The 25632-nt window shown below is 42.9% G+C and overlaps 1 protein-coding gene across 6 annotated transcripts in view; it reads right to left on the reverse strand.

The window, feature by feature from the left end:
- Positions 1-546: 546 nt before the first annotated feature.
- CHST9 (carbohydrate sulfotransferase 9) overlaps positions 547-25632 on the reverse strand; it is a 99582-nt gene continuing 74496 nt past the window's right edge. For 3 of the 6 annotated variants that reach the window (XM_074576891.1, XM_074576888.1, XM_074576890.1), the window contains 2 exons: positions 24433-24470; positions 554-4424 (listed from right to left, as the gene is read on the reverse strand). In XM_074576891.1, coding sequence (XP_074432992.1) covers positions 3327-4400 — 1074 coding nt within the window. In that variant the 5' untranslated portion in view covers positions 4401-4424; positions 24433-24470 and the 3' untranslated portion in view covers positions 554-3326. Of the gene's footprint in view, positions 4425-24432; positions 24471-25632 lie in introns of all 6 variants that reach the window. The other 3 variants (XM_074576887.1, XM_074576889.1, XM_074576892.1) reach the window with 3 other exon arrangements.

Raw genomic sequence — 25632 nt, forward strand, 5'->3', positions numbered from 1 at the left:
AAAAAATGAATTTTTAAGTGCAGTTAGGGGCTATGAAATTTGAGGTTGAGCACACAAAGAAGTCAAATTACTTTCACCAGAGCCATGGAACAACAGTGCGGCTAAAACAATTACACTTCTGTGCACATACATGCTTTAAAGTCCTTAAGTAGTGTCCTCCCCTTTTAAATCACAAATGCAAACTGTACCAGATTTTCAAGATGACAATCCAGGGACCTGATGTCTACATCCACGGATGCATGCAAATCAATCTCATCTTCCCTCTCATTTGCAGAAGCCAAACATTTGCTAATAACTTCTTTCACCCCTCCCTTGACTCAAACAATAGCTTTTTCTAAGATCAGTTAGTAGATGAAATCTTATGAGACTGTACAGCTTTTTCGATACAATTACATCCTCCCCCTGAAAAATCTCTTTCATTCCCTGATCAGATGCTGAAAGTTTGTCACTAAAGAAAGCTCAAGGTTAAGCTTAAGTTCTTCAGAGACTTTGTCATTTACTACTATTTATTTCTCTGAATTAAAGAATTAATATGAAACTTATATATAAATTGACCTCCGTTCTTTATTAGCATGTTAAACTTTTTTTTTCCTCATATATTGGTACATAAGCCATCTTTTCATCTGTAAACTAACAATGGATTAACACACATCCACCACAGACAAGACAAAGAAAATATATAGACATCAAAAGTTGGTGTACACTTATTTTTTATTTAACATCTTCAACGGCCTCCCTACAAGGCAAGTGAGATTCATTCAGGACTTGAGGTGGGAATCAATACTTACAAGAGCAGAGGATCTAGAGAGCTCTGCTGCGTCAACGGAAAAGATGCTTTTTACACCAAGGTCAAATCTAAGTGAAATCTAAGGCAGTTTTCACATGAATTTGGAAGCTGGATGACACAAAAATCAAAACTCTGTCAGGAGCCACTCTTTAAAGTCCTAATGCGTAGTCCCACTTGAGAAAAACAGTCATGATATTGCATGGCTAAATTAAAAAAAAAATAAAATAATTTGTGCTGGGTAAAGATACATGGGAACTCAACAACAGCCATTAACTGGCACGGCGCACAACACCGCAGCAGCAGCGTACTAGAGCCCAGCATGACAGTTGCTGCAAGGAGCCACTTCTCCAGCATGGTGGCCTGGGGGCCAAGCCTTCAGCCATGGGGCAGCTGCGCTCCTGTCCTGGTTTGAGATGCCCTGAGCAGAGCCGCACAGCTCGGGGGCTCCCTGCTCTGGGATGGAGCCCATAGGAGAAACAGGAGTGGTTTCTCTCAGGGGAGGTGGGAGTCAGACACCATCTTGACCGTAAAGCGGGAGATTTAGGGACACCTTGTTCACCTGAGGAAAGGCATGCATCAGGGCAGTTCAACAGTTGGATATCCCATCCCAGACACTGCTGTTATTGACACCTAGGGGTTCTTCTAGGCACACCAACAGCTACCTATCCGGGGCATCCCTGCACCTCCACGTTGGTGCTGAACACCTGCACCTCTCTCCACATGGTGGAGATGGTGGTGAGGGCTTGTGGGCTTTTTCCTTCTCCTCGTTGCTCCACAGCCCCAGTGAACAGGCTGGCTTTGCCTATAGGTGCTGCTGGTCACATACAGCACCACCTCTGACTTGGGCTGCCCAGTATGCTTTTACTTTTCCCCCCCAGAGCGGCTTGCCCTGATGCAAAGAGAGACATGCAGAGTCTGCTCGGTGACGGTCTGGCACTGCAGAGGCTGGAGGTGATTTTTTTACCTCTTCTGAGGAGAAAACTGAGGGAGAAACAAGCAGTGAGAGTACGTAGGAAATGGTTTCTCCTTTCGGAAGGGACCCACAATTACTCCTTTGGAAGGACTGAAGCCGTACATTTGCCTGAGATGAGGGAAAGGACAGCAATAGGGCTGGTTGTGAGCACTGGTTGGGAATAGAGGAAAAGGACATTTTGCTTGCATCAGTTTTACTTGCATAGTTTAGAATTTGCTATATCAAGACGCTGGAGCAAGATGCTCCAAACCACCCCAGGAAGCAAAGAATAGGTGTCATCTTTACTTTGGAAGGGCATAGGGATTTCTCCCTATCCATTCTGCAGGGATTTCTCCTCCTCCTGGGACACCCTGGCCACCCATCCTACAACACCGTGTGCAACTGTGGGTTGCAGGAATGACTGCCTGCATTGGTCAGACAGCACTTGAGGGAGGAGAGGGAAGAGAAGGAGGACTGTAGGACTCCGGACACAACCACCTCTAGGACAAATCACCAATACTCGTCCCACCAGACTGCAGCACCCTCCCCATCCCTGGGATTTGCTGGCTGATGACAAGGCAGGAAGGACAGCAAACCCCACATGACTTCAGGGAGCTCTGGGGCAAAACCAGTCCATGGTCTGGGAGGCAATGGATGCACACACCTTCTGTGCAACAAATTGCCAGGAGCCGGACTGATGACTGGACACTGGCAGACCAAGAGTGGTCACAGCAGTTGCAATGAAGTTGATTCTCAGTACAGACCTTATAATGATCCATGGCTACCACCCTCAGACTTTGCCCTGCCGCTAAAGATGGAGACTATCTTGAATATTTGGACCAGGGTATGCATTGTGTGGTTGACTCCACTGTAAATTAAAATGTTAATTTTAATGTATGTGGCAATTCTCTGAAAGGAGGGTCATGTTTGTCAACTCTAATGCATCCATCAAAACGGGATAGTGGAGTGTGACTTCAGATCGCAGGCTTACCCAAATTTACTCTGCTCTACAGTTAAGCTGCTGTGGTATTCGTAGTTTTATGCATTTGTATTCAAGAGCACCCTTCAATAAAAACCAATCCAGTCTAAAACCAGCTACAGTCTAATGGTAATCAAACAACCAAGCCTTGCAACTGAGAATGCTGCAAACATTTTAGAAAATTAGCCAATGCTTCTTTATTAATAAGTGACAGAAAGTAAAAAATACATTCAAAAATAGTTTCAAAATCAATTTCTAAAGCAGACACACCAAAAAAGAATCATGCTACTCTGAATGCTTTTATCTTAAACCATTAAAAGAACATTAGGTAAGCTAATGCAACAGCTGGCTGTGATACCACTTCCACAGTATAATCCATAATAGTAAAAGTAGCTTTTTCAGGCATTTTAGTGCAATTTCTGCTGTTTACAGGTCTTTTTTTGGTGCATTCTCCTATAATTTAATGTCGATTGATGTCACTCTAGCTTATAAACCCCCCACTAAGTCAAGACAACTCCACTTAGCAGTAACTTTGTTTTCTTTCAGGGCTAATATCAAAGTAGTTGTTTTGAATCCCAAAATGATAAATATCTAATAGAAGCCTGAAGCTATACAATTGGTGATGTATAATTGAACATTAAGTAATCCAAGTAATAGAAGTCGTAGGTCAGCTGTCTCTCCTCCTTAGACAATTCCTTTAAGTATTGCCTCACTACTTCTGCACTTGTTCTCTCATCAGAGGAATGTCTGTCTTTGAATTTAGGAAACTTCAGCTCAGCTGGAGCACCTACCAGCTGCAAAAAGTAATTGGCGTCTTCTTCCAGGGTTTCAAACTTTCCTATAAAATCATAGTTGATAAGGCAGGGATAGCAGAGGTTACTGACTTGCTCCCAATGAATGTCCATTCCTACTGGGCGATGGGAATCTAACAAATATTGGATAAACTCCTTGAACTTAACCCCTGATCCTGTTTTCAATGCCTCGTCATTTGCATTATGTCTATACTTCTTTATTATTGCCTTCCCAAATACTGGATGGTAATAGCTGTTTGGATGCTCAAACTTATCCCTGAAGGCAGATACCAGTCTTTCCATAGGATCACGCACAAATATAGTCTTGGTGTACGTGTTCAAACGTGTGTATATCCCTTTTAGGTCATAACTGTCCAGTTTCCTTAGATGCTTTCCATAGTGCACATCATCATGGGAAATGTTGTGTGCTGAAGCGGCGAGACCATTGAGTACCATGAGGACCCTTTTCCAATTGGAGCAGCCTGCTTTCGGTACTTCGCAGTACAGGACCTTGTGCCTGTCCTCCACATAAATTCTTGACACCAGGTGCACGAGGTGAGTTCGCAGCTGCTTTCTGCTGTTGTATTTCTTACAGAAGTCATGCAGGAAGGACCTGCGCTTTTCCTGGGCGCTATCCACATCCTTCCACTTGCCACCCTTGACTAACGTCTTGTTTAAAGGGCGCAGAGCAGGAGGTAAATACACCCCTCTGAACCAGCTGAGAGGTGACTCGCTCATCTTCTGCTGGTCAGACAGTTGGCTCACCAAGGATGCAGCCACCACACCGAAAGGGTCAGCCTTGCCCCGCCAGTTCCTGCTGCCCAAGGCGGCCATCTCGTGCTTACTGAGGCCAGGAGGAGCACTCCTGCTCAACGCAGCTCTCCTTGGCATTCCTGGAGGTGGAAGCGTGAAATCCTGCAAACATGGAAAGGATCAGAGCTTACAGCACAGCGACAGCCCAGCCCAGCCCATTCACATTGCAACAGCAGCAGGATGGTGGTGCGTGCTCAGGACCAAGCCACGTTTAGTACTATAAAGTCTTTTCTGAACCACTTGACGGATACATCTAATTTAGCAACATGCTGGGCTAATTGCTGAAATACATGCTTCTGAAGCTTACCCGTTAGCACGCAGTAGGTCTTCCTACAGAAATAAATAGCTTAAGACACACCTTTTAAGAAATCAGAAGAGGTTCACATAGGGAGGGTGACAGTCCTGGTAGGGGTGGCCAGGTGCTTTTCTCTACTGAACACATTTTCCCCCTCGATAGCACTGGTTGAGTTGCACGGCCACTAACAGCTCTCTGGAGCACACTGGCACAGTCACGCTAACAGCTGCTGGATCTGCTTCCACTGCTGTGACTTGGAGCAGACCTTGTCCCCCAGTGGTGGTAGGGGACGAACCCAGGGCTCCTAAATAGCTGACATCAGTGGGTTCGAGTGGGGTGTGGTGACAGACGAAATCCTCCCGCCAAAAAGGTCCCACTCCTGTCCTCCTACAGATAGATCATGGAAGTGGGATACATCAGACTGCATGCACATACAGGTGTTTGCAACATGGATGTCTGCACCTGAGCTGGCTACTTTCACAACTGCTCAGGCAAAATAGGTACCTTTAGAGCCTATTCCATCTGACTTATTTAAACATCAACATTAATGACATGAACCAACTAACCATCAACTAGTGACCCTGCGAAGAATGTGAAAAGTTGAGACTTTCCTCCCAAACATCTCTTTTAATGTCCCCAGTCACCATGCAGTCCACAAGCTGCAGAAATGGCAAAGCTTGGATCTGTGTTTCGCCATCAAATTCTTTACAGTCTTATATCACGCAAGTTGACTGAAGAGTTTCTTGCAGTTTGGGGATTTTCACTCTCTGATTCCCAAGTGGATTCTTGTATGTCTACTACGGCTAGTAGATTTTTTCTCCTGTCAGTAGCCAAGCCTGCTGCGTTGGGACATCAATGCAGCTGCCTATTTTCATTATACTTCTGGAGAGAGGGGATGCTGATCAACAGGTTTTTAAACATCCTCTTGCAAATACCAGATAGCCAAATGGTTAGATGGACACATGTGCACAGGCTGCCTGACTGCTTTTGTAAGTCTAACTTTTTTGGAAATCTACATGAAAAAGACTCTTCTACCATAAACTGATTAAACATTTACTGAAAAGTTGATTTGTGGACTGGCAGACCATAAGTGTGGATTTGGGAGGATGGGAAAGTTCATAGGCCGACACAAATAAGACTGTTAAAAATTCAGGGGAATAATGTAAGAAATGGTAATGCATGGAACACGATTTGAATTCCAGTTTGAAACAAAGCCTACGCAAAACCAAGCAGTTCCAGGAAAAGTTAGCCTATCTTTGCAGTGTAATTATTTCTAATGACAATAACAAAACTGGGGGACCAGGCTGTTCTGTATTGCTGCAAACCACTGAAGATCAGGTCTGTGTTTTCACTGAACTGAGTAAAATGATTTTTTGTATTGGTGAAAGCAAATGAAAGAACAGAGCCATGCAGGGCTTGTACATCTGTGAGAGAGGGCATGTTGGTGTTTTTAGAGATGCAAAAGGATACTTGAATTCTTTCAGTTTGATGTGGTCAGGTTTTCTAATATCATTTGTTTTTTTAATTCTGTTGTCTAATATTTAATTCTTTAAAACAAACGAAACATATGTGCCTAGAGATTTCTCCCTTCTGCCCTAGGACAGAAAGAGCATAGTTAGTGTGTAATAACCGAAGGTAGTACTAGTAATAGAACAGGGGATGACTATAAACCTAATGGGAATTTCAGCATGACGGTGAATGGCGACTTACTGCAGAACCACAGACTTACAAATAAATTAAATTATTTGACCTTTAAAGGAAGACCTGGAACTTAAAAAGTCGAAAATGAAAAATATGGGGTACACAGAAATCAACCCCCAAATACCAGGCTCAGCAGAAGTAGCACTAAAGTTATACTACAATGCTAAAGTAACCAAAGATTGTAAACTCATCAGTGTGGCTCTGGGAATTTTATAGTTTAGAAGACAGTCTCCAGTGATATGTGACTGTACTGGTGTTCCCCAATGCAGAGAAAATTCAAGAGAGAGCAGCAGTACCTCACGACTTCCTATGGCATGTAATCTGAATTTAGCAGTCTATTTCAGGAGATATTTCAGTGCTAAGACACTTAAACCATCTGAATTTCAAACTAAAGCCACCAAAATGAGCCCGACACTTCAGAGGAAAGTTCAGCCTCCTGAATTCAGCCTGCCATCCTGAACTAGTGGAAGATGCCTTGGTTCCACCAGGCCCGAAGGGAAAAGGACAGACTGAAAGGTGTGTGGTCTCGATTTTGTTCCATTTCAAACAGTCCGCATGGGATCCAGGACCAACCTCAGGCGATAATCCAAGGAGATACCAGAAGAGGATTGCATTTCAGCCTCAGAAACTGTGAATGCAGCTGTAGGAACCACTACTGAAGGATTTTTCATGGGATTAAAGACTTCAGAGAAGGATGGGCAGAACTATTCAGAGAAATCTCAGGTAACACCCTAAAGGAACAACACTGCATAGTGGGAGTCACTTGAAAGGGTCTCCCTCCAAGCGAGATGAGGCAAAAGAAGAAAGAATTTATCAGGAAAAAAAAGCCCCAACCAGAAAAGTAAAAAAAAAAAAAACCAAACCAAAAAAACACCTAGGGGAAAAACAATGACACAGGAAGTTCTGAGGACAAGAAAATTATCTAAATATGTAAAATACTATTAGTCGCTTCCCCTCTCCGCTTCCCCTTCTCATTGAGACACATATCCCGTAGTGAATACAACAGTATTGGCTAATAAATGTTATTATAAGCTCCACGAGGGATAGTGTGCTTGCAGTAAATGCTGGCTGCAACCTCCTCTAAGAATGGCAATGGATAATGACGATTTTCAAAGGCATAAATGGCTGTTACATTGCCATGGAAGTTTTCCAACTCAAAAAAAATATAATAATCAAACCTTCCTGTACCCTTGCCAGGAGTAACTAGGTTAATAGCTAGTCATGATAAAGGGATGAATCAACTATTACTTCTGATGAGAAATATTTAATTAGAAAGTTTTCTTGGGAACTAACAGAAATTGTTTAATAGATAGTGCCATATTTCTTAAGCGAAACTACCTGACAGTCTGGCATATTTAGCTGCTACCACTGTTACGTGCATGAGAGCTGAAAGCCACACACTCTGAAAGGATTTTAATGTTTTATGATACTAGGTTTACACAAAGTGAGGAGCCTCCTTTGGCTTCCTCTCCATGTACATCTTCATGTTTTGTTGATTTTTTTTCACAGCGGGAAGAGGAAAAGAAGAAACATGTAAAAGCAATAAACATTTTTTTAACAAAACCTCTTCCATTATATCTACGTTGCTAACAGACCACCTCACAAGCTGCTGAGCACCATTATTTTGGAAAATGCCTGAACGTACAAAAAACAACAGGCAGCATGCCGGTAATCCCATATCAGTCACTGACTTTGGATCCAGATCTTCCCATATAAGCAGTCGTTACCAAACTCTTCAAGCCAAGTGTCCAAGTACAGGGATGACCATTCATGGCTTTCCAAAGAGCTGCTAAGTTTGGGAACCAGCTGCCTGGCATGGGAGATGAACTCCATGGTCACCTTGGTTAGACAGTCCTTGAGCTATGCTGACAACCTACGCAGCAGGTTGTGTACATTTCATCCGAGAATGAAAATCCAGTGAAATGTTACACCCTTGCCAGTAATTACGCAGAGTGCCTTGCTGTCCGTTTGCATTAACACACTTGAAAGGAAGTTAAGAAATGGCCACGTGTCCAATTCAGAAGAGTATGCACATCGCCTCTGTCTCTCTTTAGCTAGGCAGGAACTGAAGACAGATTTTAAAATTAGTTTAAATACAAGGGGAAAAGGCATTTAACTGAGTGTTAGTGTGGTATTCGGCTACTGGCAGGCAACTCAGTGAAGCTGCTGAAAGAAAAGGCATTGAGTCATTAACGGGTTCATGGAATTTTTTTTGACATTTTTATTGCTGGATATTCCCTGCTTCTCCCCATCCACAAAAGGATTTCTCCTCACTGTAAGAAAAAGGAGGCAATACCTTCTTTTACACACATTGATGCTGTCCTTTCCTTTAACACCTTCACAAGCCACTGGGGTTGAAGAGATTGACTACTGCCAAGAACGGTTAAGACTCATCCAATTACACTTTGTGGTGGTTTTACAATGCACAGGTGGGATCTCATCTAGACAGTTTGCAATTAGAGCAACCCGCCATGCAAAAAGATAATGATGTATTGGAAAGGATGATATTCCAGGGCTGATTTACAAAGATTTAATAGCCTGCAGTGCAGGCAGTGCTGTGTTTCCGAATGCTTTAGTGCTGGATATTCATTCTTACTAACAAGAATAATAAAATTAAGTGAGCCCAACAGAAAATGTAGGACAAAGAACAGTGGAGGAAAGAAATATTCCGTTTTATCATGCTTTTCTGTGCTGCTAAATAACTCCATTGTAAGTATTAGTAATGTATGGTTTGGTTCTCAACATCTAGCTAATACATCTTCTGCCCTAAAATGCACTTCCTGAAACAGCCCTCTAAGATGCTTCTTAGGAGCAACTGCATGAATCATCTGGAAGCATACCGTGCTCTGTTTTTTCTGTGGCTTGCACTTGACTGTTGCAGTTTGAGAGCCCTGAGGACCCTCTCAGCACTATTATACTAAATAGCTAATATGGGTGCTCTGCAAACACAAGCGTATTCAAAGATGATGAAAACTTGCATTCCATAAGACAAGAGCAGGTTGAAATATTTTTTTACAGACAAAACTTATGAAAAATAACTATTTAGAAGGACAGAGCATTTGTGTTTTCTGATCAACTCAGGCAGGGGTTCTACAGTACATACAGAAACTTACCCATGAGAAGAAGCAAAGTCCCCCCCAACGATGAGACAAAAGGAGTTTGAAATACATGCTCGGAGTATATTGTATCTTTGCAGATACACCCCAGACCTTTGGTACCAGACCTGCTCAGGCAGTGCCAAAGTTCATCATGAACTGAGAGCACTGGATACTTTAATATCTTTATCAATGATCTGGATGAGGGGATCAAGTGCACCCTCAATAAGTTTGCAGACAACACCAAGTTGAGCAGGAGTGTTGATCTGCTTGAGGGTAGGAAGGCTCTACAGAGGGATCTGGACAGGCTGGATCAATGCGCCAAGGCCAATTGTATGAGGTTTAATAAGGCCAAGTGCTGGGTCCTGCATTTCAGTCACAACCCCATGCAGCGCTACAGGCTTGGGGAAGAGTGGCTGGAGAGCTGCCTGGCAGAAAAGGACCTGGGGGTGATGGTCAACAGCCGGCTGAATATGAGCCAGCAGTGTGCCCAGGTGGCCAAGAAGGCCAACAGCATCCTGGTGTGTATCTGAAATAGTGTGGCCAGCAGGACTAGGGAAGTGACCGTCCCCCTGTACTTGGCACTGGTGAGGGTCCACCTCGTGTACTGTGTCCAGTTTTGGGCTCCTCACTACAAGACAGACATTGAGATTCTAGAGCGTATTCAGAGAAGGGCAGTGAAACTGGTGAAGGGTCTAGAACAAGTCTTACGAGGAGTGGCTGAGGGAGCTGGGGTTGTTTAGCCTGGAGAAAAGGAGGCTGAGGGGAGACCTTATCGCTCTCTACAACTACCTGAAAGGAGGTTGTAGCAAGGTGGGGGTTAGTCTCTTCTCCCAAGTAACAAGCGATAGGACAAGAGGAAATGGCCTCAAGTTGCGCCAGGGGAGGTTTAGACTGGATATTAGGAAAAACTTCTTCACTGAAAGGGTTATCAAATTTGGAACAGGTTGCCCAGGGAGGTGGTTGAGTCATCATCCCTGGAGGTATTTAAAAGACATGTAGATGTGGCACTTAGGGACATGGTTTACTGGTGGACTTGGCAGTGCTAGGTTAACAGTTGGACTTGATGAGGTTGAGGGAGGTGATTCTGCCCCTCTGCTCCACTCTTGTGAGATGCCACCTGGAGTATTGTGTCCAGCTCCGGAGCCCTCAGCACAGGAAAGACATGGACCTGTTGGAGAAGGTCCAGAGGAGGGACACAAAAATAATCACAGGGATGGAACACCTCTCCACGGAGGACAGGCTGAGACAGTTGGGGTTGTTCAACCTGGAGAAGAGAAGGCTCCGAGGAGACGTTATTGCAGCCTTTCATTACTTAAAGGGGGCTTATAAGAAAGATGGGGACAAACTTTTTAGCAGGGCCTGTTGCCATAGCACAAGGGGTAATGGCTTTAAATTAAAAGAGGGAAGATTTAGACTAGATAGAAGGAAGAATTTTTTTACAATGAGGGTGGTGAAACAGTAGAACAGGTTGCCCAGACAGGTGGTAGATGCTCCATCCCTGGAAACTTTCAAGGTCAGGCTGGACGGGACTCTGAGCAACCTGATCTAGTGGCACGTGTCCCTGCACATTGCAGGGGAGGTTGGACTAGATGACCTTTAAAGGGCCCTTCCAACCCAAACTATTCTATGATTATATGAAAGGTCTTTTCTAACCTAAATGATTCTACAATTCTATGATTTATTTCACTGTACACATTTTTTTCTTTACATTGCTTCTTGTGTGGGGATTGTATTGTAATGACCACATGATTTCAGGACCTTACTTGTTCCCCAGTATCTCCCTGTAGAAAACAGACAGAGAAAGGCTGTTCTGATTCAAGAGTCATTTTCTGATTCACTCTCTGATTCTTCATTGATCAGTTGATGGAAATCAGTTTCTTAATTTGGGTGTTTAGATGAAGGCAGCTTGAATACTGGAAGGCTATAAAAGAAACATCTTCTTACTTGGATTGTAGGTGCATGTGAGACTTTGAAACCTAACCTCATTTGCTTAAAATATCAAGTTTTCTACAGAAGTGGGCACAGTTAGAAGGATTTCTTCAACAGAGGTTCATCACTGTGGTAGATGGTTCAGAATTGAAATTTAGTTGAAATCTGAGGAAAAGTTTGCCTGACTCCTTCAGTGAAGCCTGGAGCTATTTCTACCTCGCTTTAACTGTAAAAACATGTAGAACTATACCTACACATGTATGTGCAAGTCTTCTTAAGCCTGCCAAAAATAGGGATTATCCTTAACTTTTTTGTGCTACAAGACTATTTGCAAACCGTAATTCAGAATGGCCAGACTCATTTACTACAATGGTATCTGAGCTAACATATAAATATGCTCATAACTGGAGGTTTTTAAAAGACGGGTAGACATAGTGCTTAGAGATATGGTTTAGTGATGGTTTTTGTCAGAGTTAGGTTGATGGTTGGACTAGATGATCTGAAGGGTCCCTTCCAACCCAGGCAATTCTATGATTCTATAACTTTCTCATATCATAGCAGCTGTGTAGTGTAATGTTGATGAGCCAAACAAATCCCTACAGGAGCTCCCAATGGAGAGACTATCCAGGCTGGCCACAAGTGACAGGAAATATTTGCTGATGAGGTGTTTCACCTTCTGTGCAGTGGAGATAAACTTCTTGATTCATCAGTTGTGCTTAAAACAGCTACTCCAGAGACAGGCACCACTAGCTCCTCACCTCCCAGTGGAGTCACGAATTTTTGGCTTATCTAATTTATTCATGGCAAATCACCACTGCTGCATTCCTCACAAGCCAGAGGTGACCTATATATTCCTTGTGAACACTGCAAGTTTACTGGAGGTACTTCTGTCAGAGATACCTTGTGGCTCAGACACAACTCCATTATGGAAGAGGAAGAATGGAACAACTGTCCTTTGAACTTTAATAGTTCTTTCTGCCACTAAAGTTCTCAAAAGAACACAAAACAGCAGCAAGCTTATCTTTCCTCTGAATTAAGATCTAGGAGTATTTTGTATATGCAACCATCAGTGCTGACAGGCAAAACCTTACTATAGCAGACACCACATTTTCCTATGAGATATGTATCCCTAAAACACACGTACTTGTACCAAGCATCTCTAAGATTACTAAATGAGCTGGGGGGAAAAAATAGAAAAAAGAAACGAGTATAGGAGGTGCTCAGAGCTTCCTGCAGAGACTAAGAGGCAAACTTTATAGTTTGTAGCTGAAATACAATCAGGTTCAAGAGACAGACTTGTGAACACAGACCCAGACACAAATGAGAATAACTGAGCACAGTAAGAAAAAAAAATACTGCAGGTAAATTTTAATCAACAGACACCAGTCATTTTAAATGCTGCTTTTCAAAACACAGGTTGGTGAATCAGTGACTATTGCCCCTTGAATCTGCTAGCAGAAAGTTCAGCATCTCACGGCAGGGTGATTTGGAGTCTGTGCAAGGGCACAGGCAAAATGAGTGAAGAAGGAAAGGGCAGAGGCAAAGAGATATTTTTTTTATGCAGTGTGGCCAAGTGTCAGGTGATGAGCTGGTGTAGAAAAATTTGAAAGAAGAGCATCAATCCAGAGATGGTTTTGCAGGAGAACAATCCAGACCCACAGGCAATGGGGAAACTGGAGAGGCTCAATATATAGTAGTCTCGTCCCCATTTAATAAGGGGACAGAAAGAAATCCTTTGTCTTTGCCCAAGACCCACACAGATGGAGGATTGCTGGCTTTGCACAGTAATCTGTGCAAATTATTTCTTAATTTGGGTGTTCTCTCCCCTCTCCCTGCCCCCTGCCTTCATCTACAGAAAGCACGAAGTCACCCATGCTAAATGAGGCAAGACAGTCTGCACGAGCCACTTCCACAAACCGATTCATATGGTCAGCAACTTGGATGTAGGAAACTAATCTCTAATTTTACTTGCCAATTCTTGTTCAAATCGGGAATTAACTCCCTCCTGTTTCTGCCTTCACAGTCAAAACATTTGGTTTCTCCAAAACATGCTCAGAATGGGAAGGATAAGAAAGATCAAAGCACGGCTAAGAGAAAAAGTACCAATAAAGATGCTATTGTTATCAGAAACTAAGTAGCATGTAAGTTTGCATGACAGATTAAAGATTCACCAAGAAAACAGCAACCAAGTATTGAAAATAAAAACAAGCAACCTACCCCCTTATTACTAATAAAGAAATCATTGTCAAGGTCGATTGACAGTAATGATAAATTGGCCTCTGGATAGTGCAATGCTGATGCTGCTTCTCTAGCTTTCTGACAACAGTTTCATGGGGCTGTTTTTTTGCAGTATAACTTACAGACTTGTAAATAAGCACAGAGACATTGCAGCCCAGACAGCTTGTCTTTGAACAGAGCCTGCATCCAGTTTGCACGGAGTGCCTGTGCCTAGACGGGTAGCTAAGATGCACTGTTAATAAAAGGCAACCTTCAGTTCATGGACCACTTAACACTTGGCCATATTTAGCCCAACCTCATTCCTATGCAGTCACACTCATTTTGGGTACCAGGATGTTCAAACAGTATTTTAATTCTGAGCTCAGTCCTCCTCCTCTGTGTATACTCTGTTAATAAAACCTAAGTCAGCTTCTGCAGTCAGTGGCCATAAATCTTCATCAGTACTCACTCTTATTTCTGTATGGAACAATGTCATAGCAAAGCAGCTTAAACAACCTGAAATTCAAAATGGACTCAAACTAAGCAGGCAATACTCATTTTATGAAAAATAATATTAGAAAAAGACTCTCAGGTTCCACTGACTGGTAGGTTTACTGTATGTATACAGGGAGTTTAAATCTGGAGATGACACTTTCAGGTAATCTTTGTATATTACATCTTGGTTTCTTATTTGAGTTCATTAAATAATGTTATCGTGCCTACTTTTTCATAACTTAAAGCACAGAAGCAAGTCAAATAACCTAAACAGTTCCCTCTATTGACAAATGCAATTCTCAAAATTGTTACTTCCAAGTTCACGGTAATTCATATAAAGTCATTTTATGAAGAAGAAAATACATAATGCCTCTTGCATGTTCACAACTCAAGCCAGGCAGGCATTTTTGAGCACATTTCATATTTTAAACAACATCTATTTTCCTCTCTAAAGACAAGGGCTGATGCCTGAGGCTAGACACCAACATCTTTTTACCCAGAGGTTTTAGGGACCGTGTATTGACACTTGCTGATCAACACCCACGCTGCAAAGGGAGACCCAGTCCCTATTGTCCCGTCTGCATGAGTAGACCTATTTCCTGGGAGGGTGACTGCTGGGCATTAACCCTGAAGGTTAACCAACCCTGCATGCTGGGACTGAAACCCTGGCTCCCCTTGTCCAGGGAGTGCTGTAACCACCAGACATTGTATGAGCCTCTCCCTCTCTCTAGTTCATTTTTATATACTGGAGTGATATAACATGGGTCTTACAGGCAGAAGTTGTAGGCATGAATCTGCCTGGGCAGGGGAAGAAAATGAACCTAGGCTTCCCTGTCTCAGGGAATCATTGACTTAGTTTTCACGGACATCCCAACAGCACGTTAAGAAGACCGCCCAGCCTACCTGTACCTCACGTGGTCCAATTTAGCAGGTGTGAGCATTCCCGGCGAGATAGCCATTTCTGGGTTTCCACCACACTGAGATAAGAAGTGCCTGGGTTGGCTCAGTCCTGCCAACACTGGAGCACACCTGTACCCACAGAGGAAAAAGCCTACAAGCTGCGTCCACTGGGAGGTGATGAATGAGCAGAGGTTATTGGAGATCGGGACTTGAGTTTCCTCCCAAACCTGTCCCCCCTGAACTGTAATGAAGATACAGCTGCTTAAATAGTTGCTTAGATGTCTGCTCTGAGTAGTTGAATGTGGAGCTTGGATGCCCATGAAGATATTTGGAATAAGAACAAGGCAAAGAGCGTGTGTTATATGGGGAAACAATGTAATTCTAAGCCCAAAAGGTTTTAAGTCGGGTACCAAATCCTTTCTTCAATTAATTTAAAGGAATTATTTTGGCTGCAAATGTCAAGCTACAAACAAGATGTTCAAGAAAATATTCTTACAAGCGGTGACACAAGTGGTAGCCTAGTTTTGGAGGTGTTTCAATCACATTTCCCCATCCCATCCCATCTCTCCCTGGCCTGTACTTCCAGCTCCTACCCATACCCAACTGGCAGCAGTGGGCAACGCGATGGCTCACCACCTGCATTCATGCTTGCCAGCCAGCTCTCTGCCCTCTCCTGAAATGGATATGGAGCTGAGATATGCCTTTTTCCCTAGTGAGGACAAAATTTCCCCTCTGGCCAGCGACCACCACCCTTCACATCGCTGAGCTCTTGTCTTGTAACTGTACCAAAGTTGGCTAAAATCGTCCCAGGCTTCAAACATTACTGCAGGAAGACTGAGAGGGAGATGGCCTGGCAGCGTGACTGAACAGATCTCCCTAGAGCACCCAGGGCATTTACAACCAGTGAGATGTAAAAATGAAGATGATAAACAGCTGTATTCCTTCCCCACAAAACCCACCATCACCTTTGAGAAGATAGGTCCGTAATGTAACGCTGTGCTTCTGCATACATGGCACTATTTCTCACATTAGTGGCTGTGGTAAGATCCACAGGGATATTTTGCTGGTAAACAGAATCCATTTCTATCTTGTCTGCAGGTAAACACACTTATCTCCCAGCATAAACGAGACATCTTGCTCTTTTAGAAATGGTAAGAAAAGTTCCAAATGAAACTATGTTCAGCTGAAGAATATTAATGTATATTCAGGCATGAAGAATTCAATTTCCCCCAAATTGCTTTGGAAGAGACAGTAAGATCTCTAGAGGTCTCAAAGCATTTTCCCCTCAATCACAATTAGCATTTAATTCAAATTAGATGACTTTATTGGTAAATAAAAAATAAACAGAAGTGTATAATGCTATGGCAAATATCTCAAATCTGTGTTTGCCTACATTCATGCACTTTTAAACAAATTCATATGTTCAATTTTACAAAAAAATATTAATACTTGAGAACTGGTTGCATACGTAAATCATTGTGGGACAAAATAGGCAGTGAATTTACAAAGGGGGTTATCCACTGCGCACTCCCTCCTTACACTGACTGAAAGGCAGCATGCCCTATTTTCACTGAAGGGGGCTAACTCATGTTTATCAGAGGTAAAAGAAAATACCCAGTATATTCTGTAGCAGTGTTTTTGTATCGCTATCCGCTTGGTATGCATTAATCTGGAAGCAGTGCCACAGATGATCGGTGTGCCACCCAAACACTAACTAGTTCAAGCACCTTGAAGCAGAGGAATAATGAGAAAGAACGGCACTGTGGCTAAGGGTGGGCGCACTGGCCAGAATCAGAGTGTTTGGTTTTGTAACTTTGAGCAAGTCCCTTGACCTTCACACTTCATTTTTCCATGTCTGCAAAACAAGCAAAGATAATAATTGCCTACCCAATGTGAATATTGTGATTCCGAACTTCTGATTAACACTGGTAGAAAACCCTTGCCATTTTACAGAGTGAGAAGGGACACTTAGAAATCTGAGAATCAGGATTGCAATCCAACTTCCCAGCCCGTACTGCCTTTCATTGCTCAAACCTCACACCACTTCTTTCAATACTTCTGTTGAACATCCAGTCTTCTAAGTCTGTTGCACACTCTAAGACTCGGTTGTTTTGGCTTTTTTTTCACAAGAAGAATAATCCTTCATAAAATTGAAGATATTTTTATCTTCAAACGCTGCATGTATATTCCTGTCTATATAGCCTGAGAAATGGTTTCCTCCAACAGGATACTGAAAAGGTTCTCAAATAAAACTGCCTGCTGTTCTTATATGAATAATACTTCCTCCTGCATTTTTCTGAGATTCACTGTCTTTGTATTATACATTATTTAATCAGTGAAGGACTGTTATGTTATCTGAACTTGAAGGGGGTAGAGGATGGTGCTTCAGGAGCAGCCCTGATCAGCCTGGAAGAAAGAAAATGTTATGTGTAGGGCAAACCTGAACAATTTTTCCTGTCTGATTTTCCTATTTGATCAGATATCACATAATGAATGGAAAATTGATTTAAAAAAAATGCTTACTGGTAAACAAAATGCACAGAGGGAGGTGGAGGGATCTCATAGTCAACTAGACAGGGCTCAGAGGTGACCACTTCAAACATATGCATGTAAACAAGTACCTAGAGGACAGCATGATGGGGGAAGCCCTCATACGTTCTCTGGGAAACCCGCGTGGCTGGGTGCCTCTCCACAGTGCCTGTACAGGGCAAGCTGGACAGGGAACAAACAGGAGGAATTAGAGGTCTGTGTGCAGTCTCACTGGGATCAGAGAGACGCGGTGGGACAGCTCACAGGACTGGAGAGCTGCCATGGATGGATACAGGCTCTTCAGGAAGGGCAGGCTGGGACAGCAAGGCAGGGAGTCACCCTTTCAGTCCGAGAGCAGTGGGGACACATGGAGCTCTGTCTTTGGACAGATGAGTCAGTGGGGAGCTTGTGGGTCACAACTAGAGGGCAGACCAACACGACTAACACTGTGGTGGGTGTCTGTGACAGAACCCCTGATCAGGAAGAAGTAGTAGATGAGGTCTTCTGCAGACAGCTGGAAGAAGCCTCATGTTCGCAGACTTTGGTTTTCGCAGGAGAATTTAACCACCCCAGCATCTGCTGGAGGAGCAGCAGAGCAGGACACAAGCAATCCAGGTTTGGGGAGTGTATTAATGACAAATTCCTAATGAAAGGGATCAAAGAGCCAACAGTGAGAAGATGGATGCCAGACCTCACAAACACAGAAGGACTGGTCAGAGATGGGAAGGTCACGGTGATGACAGTTGCCATTAGAAGGCAGAGTTCAGGATCCTGAAAAGAGAACAAGGCAAAAAGCAGGATCACAACTCAGAGAGCAGGCTTTGAAGCCTGCTTCAGGAGAGCAGACTTTAGGATGTTCAGGGACCTGCTTAGAGGAAACTCGTGGCATCCTCCTGGAGAGGAGAGGGGTCTGGGACATCTGGGTGAAGTTCAAGGATCACCTCCCCCAAACTCAAGAATGGTTCATCTCCATGAGGAGGAAATCAAGCAAAGATAGCAGGGGTCTGCATATGTGAAAAAGGAGCTTCTGAAAAAAATTAAACATAAGAAGGAAGCATACCAGAGGGGGAACCTGGGACAGGTGGCTTTGGGGAATATAGAGACACTGTCTGATCATGCAGGAATGGGGTTAGGAAAGACAAGGGAGGGACGTGAAAGGCAATAAAAAAGGATTCCACAGGTCTATCCACAGCAAAAGGAAGACTAGGGAAAATGCAGGCCCACTGATGAATGGGGATGGGGCCTGGTGATAGATGACATTGAAAAAGCTGAGATACTTGACCCCTTCACTGCTTTGGTCTTTACTAATAAGACTGGCCTACATCAATCCCATGTCCCTGAGACCCATGGAAAAGTCTGGAGCAAGGAAGACTTCCCCTGGTGGAGGAGAATCAGGTTAAGGAATACTCAAGCAAACTGGACATAAAAAGTCCATTGGACTGATGGGATGCACCCATGAGTGCTGAGGGAGCTGGAGAATGTCACTGTGAGCCTGTTCTTGATTATCTTTGAAAGGTCATGGTGATGGTGGGAGAAGGTTTCTGAGGACTGGAAGAAAGCAAATGTCACTTCTGTCTTCAAAGACGGCTAGTAGGAACATCAAGGAAACTACTGGCTGGTCATCTTCACCTCATGTTTCCTGGGAGCAGGACAGAGCACAGGATTATTCCTCCCCAGGTGCATTTCGCTTTGCTGAATTTCACGAGGTTCCTGTTTGTCCATTTCTCCACACTGTTGAGCTTCCTCTGAATGGTGGCACACCCATCTGGTATCTCAACTACTCCTCCCAGTTTTGTGTCCTCTGACAGCTCGCTGAGGGTACACTCTGTCCCATCATCCTAGTATGTAATGAAGAAGTTAAACAGTATTTTATTCAGCTGTGACCCCTGGGGTACTCCACTGGTGACTGGCCTCCAGCTGGACTTTGTGCTGCATAGATTTATGAAGGGGAAATCATGCCTGACCAGTCTGGTAGCTGTGTACAATGAGATGACTGGCTCAGTGGGTGAAGGGAGAGCACTGGATGTTATCTCAAATTTAGTAAGGCTTTTGGCACTGTCTTCCATAACCTCCTCGTGAAGTACGGGCTAGATAAGTGTTCAGTGAGTTAGACTGAAAACTGGCTGAACTGCTTAGGCTGAAACGGTTGTGCACAAAATGCAGCTGAAGGCCAATTGCTACTGCCACAGGGTCGATGGTGAGTCCAAAACCTTTTCACATCTTCTTTACTGACCTGGATGATGGGACACAGTGTACCCTTACCAAGTTTGCAGACAATACAAAATTGGGATGAGTGGCTAACACACCGGAGGGTTATGCTGCCAGTCAGAGGGACCTTAACAGACTTGAGAAATGGGTAAATTGGAGCTTCATGAAATTTGACAAAGGGGAATGCAAAGTCCTGCACCTGGGGAAGAACAACCCCATGCACCAGTACAGGCTGGGTGCTGGAAAGCTGGAAAGCATCTTCATAGGAAAGGACCCGTGGGGTCCTGGAGAACAAGCTGACTGTGAGCCAGCAATGTGCCCTCATCTCAAAAAAAGCCAATGGCTGCATTAGGCAGAGCATTTCTACCAGATGAGGAGAGGTGGATCCTTCACCTTTGCTCAGCCCTGGTGAGACACACCAGGAGTTCTGTGTCCAGTTCTAAGCTTCCCAGTACAGGAGGCATGGATGTACTGGAATGAGCCCAGTGTATAAATGGACATGGACACAGACATACTGGAGTGAGTTCAGTGAAGGGACACAAAGGTATTTGAAGGACAGGAACATCTGACATACAAGCAGGTGCCAAGAGAGCTGGTACTGTTCAGCCTGGAGAAGTCTCAGAGGGATCTTATTAATGTATATAAATACCTGATGGGAGGAAGTTGAGGGAGTAAAGAAGATGGAGCCAGACTCCTCTCAGTGCTGTCCAGTGACAGGACAAGAGGCAGTGGGACTAACTGAAACACAAGGAATTCTATCAAAATATAAGAAAATATTTTTCTGCTGTGCGAGTCTTGACACTGGCACGGGTTGCCCAGAGGTTGTGGAGTCTCCATTCTTGGAGGTACTCAAAATCCAGTTGGTCATGATCCTGGGCAACCTGCTTGAGCTGACACTGCTTTGAGTAAGAGGGTTAAACTAGATGATCACTAGAGGTGCCTTCCAACCTCAACCATTATGTGATTTTATGAAGCATGTGAAAGTGAAACAATAGTTTAGGTTTTTTTAGTGGACTAAATGCCTTAGCTCTCCTGAAGATTTTCAAACTCCTAATTCTGGGGGAAAAAAGTAAGTAACACTGAGGAATATGACCCCAAACGGGGAAAACAGGAGCAAGGGACATACCTATTAGATAACATCAAAGTCACAGCACTTGGAAGCTGGCACACATGAACTGAACTTTTCCTAGCTAGGTCATGTGAGAGGATGAAGGCGATAGAGGAGAGTACTGAAGTACAGCACTGCACAAGGAAAACCAAGGAATTTATATTGAGCTGTGAAGTTTTCGCTCATATTAATATAGGTTTATTGCATCAGGTGAGTACCTGAAGCATCCTTCAGGTCATAAGTCATTCCCCAACATGATCTGTGCAACAAACTTATTATCATTTATTAGAGGTTTGTTTTTTTTATTCACCTCTTTACTTTGGCAGAAGGTGTATACACGCTGACAGTACACCAGAGCTGCAGTTATCCCTGGTCCAAGCCTAGCTGTAGAAAGTACATTGCTTCATCACAGTCTTTTCCTCCCCAGCCCCAGGTGCAGAAAGGGAAATGCTCCCTGACAGAGAGGTAAAAAGACTAAGAGATGGATATGCCAATGCAAGAGAGTCTGCTTTGAGGGAAGAGCTCCTCAGGGACAAAACTGTGGGACAGATAGGGTGGAGCACTCTCACCTGCCTCCTGACTCAACCTGCAGCTTCACTGCAGAAGGGACAGGCTCAAGTCTGAGCTTAAACATAGCTGGAATTTTAACCCAAACGTCTGACTGCGCAAACAAGTTCAGCTTCTAAATGCAAGTACGCATGTTCTTGTTAGTTCTTCAGAGCTTCTGAGAGGCAAAACCACATGTAGGAGTATACATTAAGACCACAACACAGACAAATCTAAGTGGTAAGGATGAAACATAAAGGATCGCCTTCAGACACATTTTGATTGGCGGTCTGTAATGCTTTTTTTAGCCAAGACTTACACAGAAGTGCAAGGTTTGTTCTTGTTTCCTTGCATTTCCCTTAGCAGTAGTTAACATGCTACAGCTAATCAGGCTGTACATCAGTGCCAGGATTTACCCTGAAGTTGCCAAGGTAGTTAAAAATAGGTATTGGAAAAGCAGAGTGCATGCCATTTCTGCATGTCTCTGCTCAGGCAGAGTGGTAGATGACCACTGCTGTTAAATGAACATGCATACCTCTATACATAAATGACAAAAAAGGTGCTCAAGGAAAACCAGCAAACACCTTATGATCAAAGGGCACAAGAGCCAGTGAAGATGTTAACTGTAGTCAAAGGTTTCTGGAAGCAGATACTACGTTAGTGTTTTATCTGTGTCATATTTCACCAAACTTTGCTTAGGCTTTAGAAAGAGCTAAGAACCACACAGAAGCAGCAGTGGTCTTCAAGATGTGAGAGGTCCCAAATCCCCACAGAGAGTGAGGGGTTTACCTAGCAGGACATCACCAGGACAGAAGCTTTATCATTTCCCCATCCCCTCTCTGTTTCATTCACCTCTCAACTAGACGTTTCCTGCTCTTTGCCCCTTTGCACTCCTGCTCCTGTCAAGTCGTAAAATCCTTCATCTTCTGCAGAGCCACTTCTCCCTCACTTAAATTTCTGGCAGCCAATTTAACTTAGTGTTGTTGCACTGAGTTAAAGGGGACTCCAGGATCTTAAGCCAGATAAATATCTTATCCTACATATAAAATTTCAAGTTCAGTATTGAAAATAAGTAGGAACCTTCTATGGGAGATATTTCATTAGGATCAACCCCAGTTCAAATCTTTTTATTGAAGTAATATTACTACAAATCAAATATGCAGCACTTCTGCATTTATGCCATAAATTATAGACTTGAAAAATGAAATTTATTTCTAATTTGAAACATTCTTCCATTTCTTGGAAGTCTAAAGGAGGTTTGTATGGCAAAGGGCATCACTAGCTTCACTAGTATCCATTTAAAAGTGTCTACCATTTGTCCCCAAATCAACGTTTTACAGCTTTATTAGATATCCACATCTCAAGACAATGCAATTTTCTTGAAAAATTACATCTTCTTAAGTTAACAGCAGAGACGGACCAGGTGTGCAATTCAAGGAGGGCAAGGCAGTGGCATGCAGGACAAGACCAAGACTTGATACACAAAGTATGGCACCTAATCCACCTTTTGCAACTCCGACAAATGCCCTTTTTATCACAATATGCTCTCCCTCAGAAAAGGGCAATGTCATCCACAGAGCTGATTTTGTCACCCAGAAAACGTGCAGAACTAGGTCTCCAATCAGCCATCCACAGCGCTGTCAACGTAGCCTCCAGTTGTGTTTTAAAAATACAACTGCCCCCCCTTCTGGCCAGTAAGAACTCCCAAAAGTGATTTTGCAAGGCATTTTAGGCTAATTTTCAAATGCGGTTCAGTTTATAAAAGTTAATTTGGCTTCTTTTAGGATACAAACTCTCAGCCAAAGCACAGAACTTCCATTAAGTTTCAAAACATTTCTACATTTATGTGAAAAAAAAAGCGAAGATTTTCCTTTGCTTACGTAATGCCATATTGTGGGCTAAATATATTCACCCATCAATTACTGAAGATAACAGGAAGGTTGTAACAACTGTGGCTATTATTTGGTATCTCAGAACCAGGCTTCCCATAAGCTTCCAGACATGTAAGGGCTTACTCCTTCAGTGGTGCCTGCTCAGGCCACTGGAAGTGACACAGTGACATCCGTGCCATGCTCTGCCATGCTGTAAGACCCAAACCAGGTTGCCTTAGGTGGTCAGTCCACCTGGTAGGTTCGTCCTCCATCTAGATATCTTCTAGATCACAGATAACAGGGACTTTATGACGCCTATGCCTATTTATAGCTTGGAAGGAAAACTACTTAAGGGAGGGTGATTGCTGGCAAACAAACATTTTAATGACTGCTTTTCAAGTGACTTTTCAAAATGAATCTCATGAACAATACAGATACCCATTTATATGCCGTCTGGATGACAGCATTCAGTAAGAGGACAAGAAGCTGAGAATGAGAAGTAACACAACGCTTCTGTACAAGTCAAGTCCTTTCAATCTGGAAGAGCATGTAATTTAGGAAAGCAAACCCTGGGTTTCCTCCTGTCTTTCTGGTTAGGGGAAAACGCTTTTCAGTACAGTTCCTATATTCTTTTCCCGATGATGAAATGCTAAATTGCAATATATAAAGGGTTTTTTTTTCTAAATAATTATTCCTAACTGATACAGTAATAAAGACGGAAAAGACATTGCTCCACAAGCAATGTTTACTGAAGCCTCAATGAAAATGCATGGCAGAAATGAAAACCTAAATACATTCAAAGACACCGCTTACATGTGCCGTACATGTATTTAGTATTGATAGCTTTCCACTTTTTAAAAGGTATACTAGCAAACAGGAGAAGTATTACTTTTTTTATTAAAAAAAGCATAATTCTATGCTGCAAAATTTGATGCCAATGAACAAATCACCTCTAGGCTTTGTCCTCACCATCAACACATTGAGAAGTAGACACACTAAATTGCTTAAATGGCAAATCTTAGGTTTAAATCAACTGATGTCTACTTTTGGGAATTCAACACATCTGCAGAGCCAGGCAGTTGTCTGATAGGTGGTCCTTGGCATGCCTACATAGTTAATATCAGCTTGTCCTGTGAAGTTTTACTCTTTGTAATTGCTGCAGTTCTTTTACATGAAAAATTGAGTAACAAAAAGTATGAGAGTGTCAAAATACCTGGTTAATTATCTGTTGCTGCAATTTTTCTCCAGACTCTGAAAGAGAAAGAAAATAATTAGTTTGTACATATTTTAATGATTATGATCATGTACATACAGAACAAAAAGCAGTGAATTCAGCAAAAAAAAGAATCAAAACTTATAATTAAGAAATAGAATTTAACATGTACAAATGACTTGAAACTTCAAAATGGAAATCCACCTGAAGTAAAAGAAACACAAGCCCCTTTTAATAAAGATGTGATAAAAAGAAGATTGAGATAGGTAGCCAGTCTTGCTAACCTGGTACCCCACAAGGAATGATGTCGTTCAAAGTGAAGTAAACAAATTTCAAATATGTGCTATGAAGCATCTTAATTAAGTTGTGAGAAACTCGTGGCGTTCAGCTCAGGATTTGACCATTGGAGGAGAAACGCAGCTTCTGACATTACCCTAAAATAAAATTACGTGCCTCTGTCAAGGCTGAGGTTAGGCACCAGCTGGCTCAAGGAAGAAATTCTATCCTGGTAACATCCAGAAAGTGGCAAGTTGAATTATGGTCTTGATTCCTTATTCTGGCCTTCTTCTGCAGTGTCCTTCAGTGTGCTCCTGAAGATATGATCAAAGCCTAGACAGAACATTGCTTTTCTACAGCCATCTGGGACCCTAGCAGCAAGGACACCTCAAACCTATTATTTTCTTTTAGATCAAAAGGGACAGTAATTTTGCCTCCTTTACTGTTCCCATGCACTAGTTGTCAAAAGGTCAGCTGGTATCAATTACCCTCCCTTTGCTACTGGAGATCATCCACATGTATTGGGGAAAGTCAGGAATTTCACACGTACCTATCCAGCTAGGCTACATGTGCTCATCGGAGGGTTTTTTTTAAGTAATAACGATAGGACACTGTTTACAACCTGTCAGTATCACTGTTAACCATCAGGGGACCCTGTTTCTACCTAGCACGGGTGGCTGCCTCCTCCAGCACTGGAAATATACTCCATTTCAACAGAATTTCTTCATACTGATGTGTGTGGCACAAGATCAAATTTTTAAAATGAGGTGAAAATATTTTAAATTAAAATACAGTATAAAGGCTCTATTCATTAAGGAAAACGATATTCCCTACTTGTCCCTGAGACTACTTCTCTTCTCAAGGAAAGCATTATAGATAATTCAGATAACCACTTTAGGCTATATTATAAGATTGTCTCTTATG

This window comes from Larus michahellis, chromosome 2 (assembly GCF_964199755.1).
Source record: "Larus michahellis chromosome 2, bLarMic1.1, whole genome shotgun sequence".
Classification (NCBI taxonomy): domain Eukaryota; kingdom Metazoa; phylum Chordata; class Aves; order Charadriiformes; family Laridae; genus Larus; species Larus michahellis.